This window comes from Vicia villosa, linkage group LG1, assembly GCF_029867415.1.
Source record: "Vicia villosa cultivar HV-30 ecotype Madison, WI linkage group LG1, Vvil1.0, whole genome shotgun sequence".
In the NCBI taxonomy this organism is placed as follows: domain Eukaryota; kingdom Viridiplantae; phylum Streptophyta; class Magnoliopsida; order Fabales; family Fabaceae; genus Vicia; species Vicia villosa.
Genome location: NC_081180.1, coordinates 41532592 through 41540120, shown reverse-complemented (window position 1 = coordinate 41540120; position 7529 = coordinate 41532592). Strand labels below are relative to the sequence as shown.

At 33.7% G+C, this 7529-nt stretch overlaps 1 protein-coding gene across 4 annotated transcripts; it reads left to right on the top strand.

Moving 5' to 3' along the window:
• The first annotated feature begins 1034 nt into the window (after nt 1-1034).
• LOC131635333 (uncharacterized) lies at nt 1035-5632 on the top strand. 4 transcript variants are annotated; one of them, XR_009293798.1, is made up of 6 exons: nt 1035-1228; nt 1923-2026; nt 2153-2408; nt 3526-3670; nt 3984-4064; nt 4157-4296. XR_009293798.1 is itself a non-coding variant. In XM_058905953.1 (6 exons), exons 1-6 carry the CDS (start codon nt 1207-1209, stop codon nt 5254-5256), a joined length of 738 nt encoding a protein of 245 aa, XP_058761936.1. In that variant the 5' UTR covers nt 1055-1206; the 3' UTR covers nt 5257-5632. The 4 variants fall into 4 exon arrangements, 2 of the variants coding, with proteins under 2 accessions (XP_058761936.1, XP_058761946.1); XM_058905953.1 differs by lacking the exon at nt 3526-3670 and adding an exon at nt 5158-5632 and having other exon boundaries at nt 1055-1228; nt 4157-4332; XR_009293799.1 differs by lacking the exon at nt 4157-4296 and having other exon boundaries at nt 3526-3770; nt 3984-4047.
• The last annotated feature ends 1897 nt before the right edge of the window (nt 5633-7529 follow it).

The following is a 7529-nucleotide window of genomic DNA, read 5'->3' as shown; positions in this document are numbered from 1 at the left end:
CCATTGCACAACCAGCCCAAACCGACCAATCCATATGGCCCGTGAAGGCACGGTTCGGGTGGTCCGGTTTTTCGGGTCACCGGATTGAGAAGGTGTGGAGACTGGGTACATATTATTTCCATAGGCTTGACCCAAGCTAAAAACCCAACCCAAACCCAATTCCAGTGTTCTCTTACTACTAGGGTTTCATTCATCTCTCAGCATTCTTCCTCTAACACAAACAACACAGCCGTTTCTCCTCATCGGCCTTGAGCTCAATAAACAATTAGAAAAACCTTTCGTTTTAATCTCTAAACAGAAAAAAAACGAATTTAAAAATTTTAAATGTAATTAAGATTTTGAATATATTTAATCGATATTAATTACTTAAAGATATGTTGTCAAAAAATTTACAGTCCAGCCCTAGTTTATACTACTTTACTAAATTTCTGTCTTTCTTCAAACCAAAAGAAAAACCTTACTTTCTCTTACCTTCTTTGTAGTCACTTTCATTACTGATACTACCTATTGGCACAAACCCATCGACCGTTCCACCATGTCCACCAAGAAAAACCTTACTTTTTTCCTAATAGATCTTGTAATTTGTGAACTTCATTAAAAAAAATTAATGATTTATTTCTTCCAGCAACATGTTATTGTTATTGCATGACGGTGAAACAACAATGCTCCATGAATTTCACTTTTCAGCATCTGAATTTTGTGTGTTGAGTAAAAACTGTTGTTAATAGGAAGGGCAGAAGTGGAATCTTTGTTCCTTCATCTCCTTTCTTCGCAAATTGGAGAGAAGTCTAAAAGGTGTGGGTCCCATATGTTTTTTGGCTCTCTTCTTTATTTCTCTCCTGTTCCAAACAAGAGAAGTGGTCTCTCTCTACTCTACTTCTCTCGCATCAAATTCTTTCTTACATGTTTCTCTGGTTCCAAACAGACCATAAGTGTATTTTCTAGAAGAAAAAAATAGTATTCCTCATCCCCAATACTTGGCCAATACGTAAAACGAGTTCAATTCTAGAGTGTTCGAGTAAGATCCGAATATGCCAACGATAACGCGCCACGTCCTCATAGACCATTTCAAAGGTTTCTAGGGTTTAAATACACCATTCGCAAACCGTAACAAACTAATCTTCAATTATAAGCCCTTCTATTTATCTTCCGCCTCTAAAAATCACCCTTTGCCCTCTTTTGCCGCTTTGCCCTAAAACTTCATCCATGGCTCGTCGTAGCTCCGGTGGTAACGTTCTCTTCTCAGATCTTCTTTTTTTTTTTTTAATTTTCGTGCTTGACTCCTATTATATACACAATAGTCTCCTCTGATTTTTATGCTGTATTTTCGTCCACCTCGATATCTAGGGTTTGTTTTTTCTTCCGGCTTTTGATTAATTGTTTATGTAAATTGTCAATTTCATTCCTGTTAACGTGTATCGATCCATCTTTCGTGGTTTATTTTGGTTCTCTCCTCTGATTATGAAAATTTATGAATTTTCTTCATGTAATTTTTTGACCTTTCAAGAATTGTTTTGCCTGTTAATTTATTTGCTTTATTATTTCTGAGAGGGAGATTTTGTATTATGTAGTTGAGTATATGATTGTTTGCTGATGCATGTCTTTGGATTCCTTGTTATGCACATAATAGCTAGCTATTGAGGTATAGTTTAGTAGGCTACATTTTCTTGTACGTCTTAACGCCTTAAGTTTAGCACAAACCAAGCGTATGCATTCTTAACTTAGATTGGATCATACGGTGATCTGTTTGTTTCAGATCTTGAATGAATAATTAATGGACCGCCTTTGCACTGTCTTTTAATTTATTTTATGTGATCTTTGAAAGAAATTGGGATTCCTTACAATATTGTTCACTGCTTTTGACGTTGCTGCGCGAATGTCTGTTTTTTTTGATATATAATTTTGTTTACAACTTTTTTCAGGAGTTTTTTTCCTTTCAAATATGAATGAGAACATGAAGCACTTTCAAAAGAAATTAACAGAATTGGAACTCGAAGCTGAACATCTTCTCTTAGCCCGGCATCAGGTTATTACAAATTTATTATAATATGTTATGTTGTTAGGTTAACAAAGGCTGTTTTCCTTCTACTGGATCCCTTGATTAAATTCTTTTCGGGTATGAAATTCTTTTCGTGTTTTGGTGAATGTACAGCTGGTTGAGAATGATAAGTTGAGGAATGGGAACAGAGAAGCACTTACTGCATTAAGGAAAAAGGCTCGAACAACAACGAGTAGTGTTCCATCTCCTTATGGATCAATAATGAAGGGAGTTTCAAGACCTCTGGTGCAAGAAGTGTGTACCACCTGTGGTAACCATGACTCTTTCGAGCAGACGTGGACAATGTTTCCAGGAACTGATCTGTTTGTTGGAATTCCATTTCATGCCGCTCATACTATATTGGAAACAGGTTATTTTTTATTCAGTTTTGCCTTACGCCCCCCCTAACTGATGAGAAAATTAATAATGAGAAAAGAAGTATGAAAAAATATCCGTAAATGTATGCTTGTGTTAGTTTGTTCTTTTTCTGTAGGATCAAGCGCTTACCACTGCGCTAAAAGCAATTGCTGTTAGTGAGGGCGCAACTTTATTTCTTTATAGTATGAGCCCTCAGGGGCTGCACCTAAAGCGAGGTTTGTAAGCTCTCTCTAGGCGGCATGGGTTGGGATGTTAAGCCCATTCGAATCCCTAAGGGTGTCGCTGGATTTATTTATCCAACATTTTCATCCATCCGGCAAAAATGTTGATTAGTCATGCTTCTTATGTGGCCATTCAGTAGTATCTATTTATTTGACAAAAGCCTGTAATCTTTGGAATTTTTACATCTTTGATTTAGTGCAATTTTGGAGTACATGTGAAATTATTTTCATATTTTCTAGCTGATATGCATTAGCTTGGAGTCTGGATTATTCACCATTATCCTCGGTATGAGAAACAATATGCAAATGCAATATTTTTAACAAATTTCAATAGAAGCAACAACAACAACAAGGCTTGGTTGTTGTTGTTGTTGTTGTTGTTGTAGTTGTTTCTATTGTAAATTTTTTAAAGATATTAAAGTGTCTGTCATACATACTCGTATAGGTTCAACCTGATTGTGTTGAGTGATGAATACATACTCGTATAGGTTCAACCTGATTGTGTTGAGTAATTTCATCACGTGGTTGCAAAATTTACATTGTTGAAGTTGAATGTAATTTCACCTAAATTTAGTTTTCCCTGCAGCTTTGTGTAAGTTGTTTGTAATTTAACTTGAATTGGTCCCATTTTCCTTTTATATTATTTTGTTTTCCATCATGAAACATGTAGAATAGAATCTGTACTTCGTAGTTTCAAGGAAATGATCAAGCATGGATGATCAGTATTATGCTACAGCAGTTCGGAATTCTGACTGAATATTTTCTTGATAATTACTATTATTCTGAAAGTCCATGTTTGAATTGTAGCTGTGTCAATATTTTTTTTTGTCTCTAAGTTGATTTCTATTGAAATTTGGTTGGTATATTCTTATGGGTGTGTAATTATAGATCAAGCAGAGCTTGACTTTGAGGCAAAGAAACTACAGAGCATTGTGAAGGAAAAAACACTTATTATATCAGAAACAGGTGCTCTTGCAGACAAGATTAGTCCAGGAGTGCTTAAATCGCTTGTAACCTTAAACGACAAACGAAAGTAAGATGCTTTATGCCGACTATGGCGTGTCACAGTGTCTTTTGGAAATGATTTCTTCAGGCATTTAGGTAGTTTATTCAAGTCTTGATGTTGAAGACAAGTGAGTGTCATGAATTATCTCTACCTATCAGCTTTACTTCTACATGCACCAACCAGTAACCTATGCACAAGTTTCTCTGAAGTTACACTTTCTACCTATCAGCTTTATCATCTTGAAGTTTTAGAAGCTGCTCATAAGATTTATATATCTCACCCTGAGAAAAGTACAAGATATCATTTATTCTAATAGCATTGTTTTAACATTTTGGTGCAGTCAACCATGCTCCTCCTCCAGCTAACACTCAGAGCGGTGGTGGATCTATGCTTGGTGGTATTGGTTCAACCATAGCTCAAGGTATGTAAAGCAAAACAAAGTTGTTTTTGCCATAGAGATCTGTATCAATATTCACTTTCTCGGTTTGGTACTAAATTTAGAATACTTTGTAGGTATGGCTTTTGGCACTGGAAGTGCAGTGGCACATAGGGCTGTGGATGCCGTTATGGGTCCTCGTACTATTCAACATGAAGCTGTTGTTAATGAGGCTGCTGCAGCTGCCCCTGCTCCAACTGCCAATTCTTTTGGTGGTGATGCATGCAACATTCATTCAAAGGCTTTCCAGGATGTATGTTGTTTCTCTATTTCTGTTATTTCTTCATAATTCCTTTTTTGTTTTTTCAAATAATCAATAGTTCTCGGTAAATATTTTTTCTGCTGTTTAACATTGAATATATGTCTAATAATAACATATTAATCACAACCCTGGAAGATTTATTTTCCACTTTTACAAGATGTTAACGGCGTCATATTTCGTCCTATGTTTTTGAAACCAACGAAGACTATAACAGACTGCTATTATTTGATATAATCCTGTTTCTATTTCTTTGTAAGTCGACTGCCATTTGGATCTTTATTATATATTTTGATCATGTCATGAATTGTATTTGTCTTTTTTCTTTTTGTGTGGTTATTGGCTATTTTACATTGGTTAAGTAGCGTATGATACTTTCTGTATTACTTAGCCTTTGTAATTGGTACTGATGATCTTTGTTATTTTAGTATGTGTGGATCGTTATATAGCCTCTCATATCTCTTTTCCTGGTTCTTTGTAATGTTTTGACATTCTTGGATTTTAAATTGAGCAGCACCATGGTGTGTGTCTATTAAAAATACAATTTTCCTATTTATGGAAGGGCTAAGCATAAAGAAAGGGTTTCCTATGAGATGGGAAATCCAACAGAGTTTCTTCTGAATAAGTGATTGTCTGATAATGATTGAGCAATATCCATATTTCTGCTCACCTAGTCTGCCATTATTTATTACACAAGCACTAAGTGTTGTCATGTTAATGAAATCTCTATATTTGCATTTTCTCGTTTGTATTTTAAACCAAGTATACCTGATGTTCATTGTGAATTTCTTAATGTAATTTTTTTAATGTGTGTTGCAGTGCCTGAACAATTACGGAAGTGATATTAGCAAGTGCCAGTTTTACCTTGATATGCTATCAGAATGCAGAAAGAACTCTGGATCCTCAATGAGCATGTAACTCCCCTTGGCATGTTTTGAAGTATTCCTGTGTACTCTGTCTTGGATGTTTACAACTGGTGAAAGATATTATTAATCCAATAAATTTCTATTTGACTGGTGACAAACTATGAAAGTTGCATCAGTCTATTGTTTTATTTCTTATTGATAAAGTTGTTTTGTCTCAAACACCCCTGGTTGTCAGCATTTTGGGATATTGTTTGAACTTTGAATTGCTGAAGAGTGTCTTTTTCCTCCAGCCCTCTTAGAAGCTATTCAAATACACAAATTTAATCTAGTAAAACTTTATAACTTATACACTCTGTATTCTTGATTATTCTGCATGTGTCCTACAACCAAGAAATAAAATGTAAGCAGGGAAAAATTGTGGGGTAGAATTTCAAATTCATCTTTGGGTGCATTGTTTTTACTGCCGTGTTTGTGATTATAGGCTTCTAAAACTGATTGATGAATGCATTTTATCTTGAAGTATAAGACAGAAATTTCTACCAAAATTATAACTAAAACTACCATAATTTTTTTACTTATTCTCTTTTAATTGATCCGGTACCTTCACTCGATTAATCGTGAGTTAAAAATAGTGCTTTGAGTTGTTACATGTAAACTTTTTGTTTTCATCCTCAAAATTTATTTGGTATCAATGTTTTCTTATTTTATTCTATTGATGTATTGATATTTTTTACTGATCTATATAAAGTAAATTACTCATCTGTTTCTTTTTAATGGCCATTTTCAGGAAAAAAATTGTTGTCTTTTCAATTTTTAAAGTACATTGTTGTATGTCAATTATCGCCAGACATCTAAACTATTTATAAAGGGGATATCTCTTAACATCTTAACTATGTTATTGTGTGTATGAATTAGTGTAGTTACAGGGAATATATAATAAATGGAGGGCAATTAGAAGAAAAAGGCAAGATAAGAAAAAGATATTTGATAGTCTTTTTTCCAAATTTTCCGTTCAAATTCATGTCTTTCTATTTACGGTTTAAACATAAATCTATTTATTAAATTGATTTAGGTCACCTTTGCTCAATAGGAATTTCTACTTGGTGCCATAATTGTTAGAAGGAATTGATTCTTGACAGAAGTAGATTAATTTCGCTTCAATTAAGAAAAATAAGAACGTTCAAAAAATGCTATGTTGTTTTCCTACAAAAAAGTATAAATGTTGTTGTGCTCATAGTGTCTAACTTTCAATTTTATAAATCAACATGCTTATTTGGGTTTGTTTTTAAATAGAACAAGATTTAATAAAATGAAAGTGAAGCCATTGTTGACGTTTGTATAAGATATAGCACATGAATTCCTTAAGGCTGTAATTTTCACTAAAACATTTGATAGAGTTTATTCTTACAAACTAAAATACTTTTGAGTTTTGACAGAACTTCACTTCAGTACTGTCTACCCAATTTTAATTTTACTATTAAAGTTTCTGCATTTTTTATAATGAATTTTTTAATTTGTTTGCTTTGTCTTTCTTTTAATTGGTTTACTTTATTTCTAGCACAATAATTTGTCTCTTCAAACCTCCTTATGATTGAATTGATAGTATATTACTATACTTTTCATTTCAGTTAGACGTTTATTGGTATTATGGTTTTAGAATTTTGATTGTGATTGTCTATCATAAATCACAATCCCTTCTTCGCCTTATTGGTATTAAGTTTCAATATCTGTCTCTGTTACTTGAATACAACATGTATTGTTGTTTTCTTTCTTACATTCAGTATATTATTTCAGAACAAAGTAATGTTTAACTTTGTTTTTCACCATGGAGGTGAATTTGTACAGCTAAGTGATTGTGAAACAATTTACAGGAATTGTGTTTCTACTTTGATTTCTAGGGAACACATAGATAAGTGGACTATGCCTCACATTCGAAACATAGTAAATGAGTGGGGTTACTTAGACGAGTCGTACAAATTATGGACGAAAATTACTGATATAGATCTTAAATTTTTCTAGATTATGAATAATACTGATGCATATGATTTTGCTACTTATGCTTGTGCGATGCAAGTTGATGGGCCTATGCATGGAACACGATGCAAGTGAAAGTGGAAGCAGTCTTAGGTGTGTGAATGAAACGCCTGAGTTAGATGTTAGTGATGAAGAGATTGTTGAAGTGTTGAATGATAATGAGGATGAAAGGACGGATGTTATTGCATATGAATTTAATGGTATGATTATATCACTAGTGAGGGTTCAATTATAGCTGGGTTGTTAACTTATTCAAGTAAGAAAAAAATGGATGATGAGGAGTATGTTAGG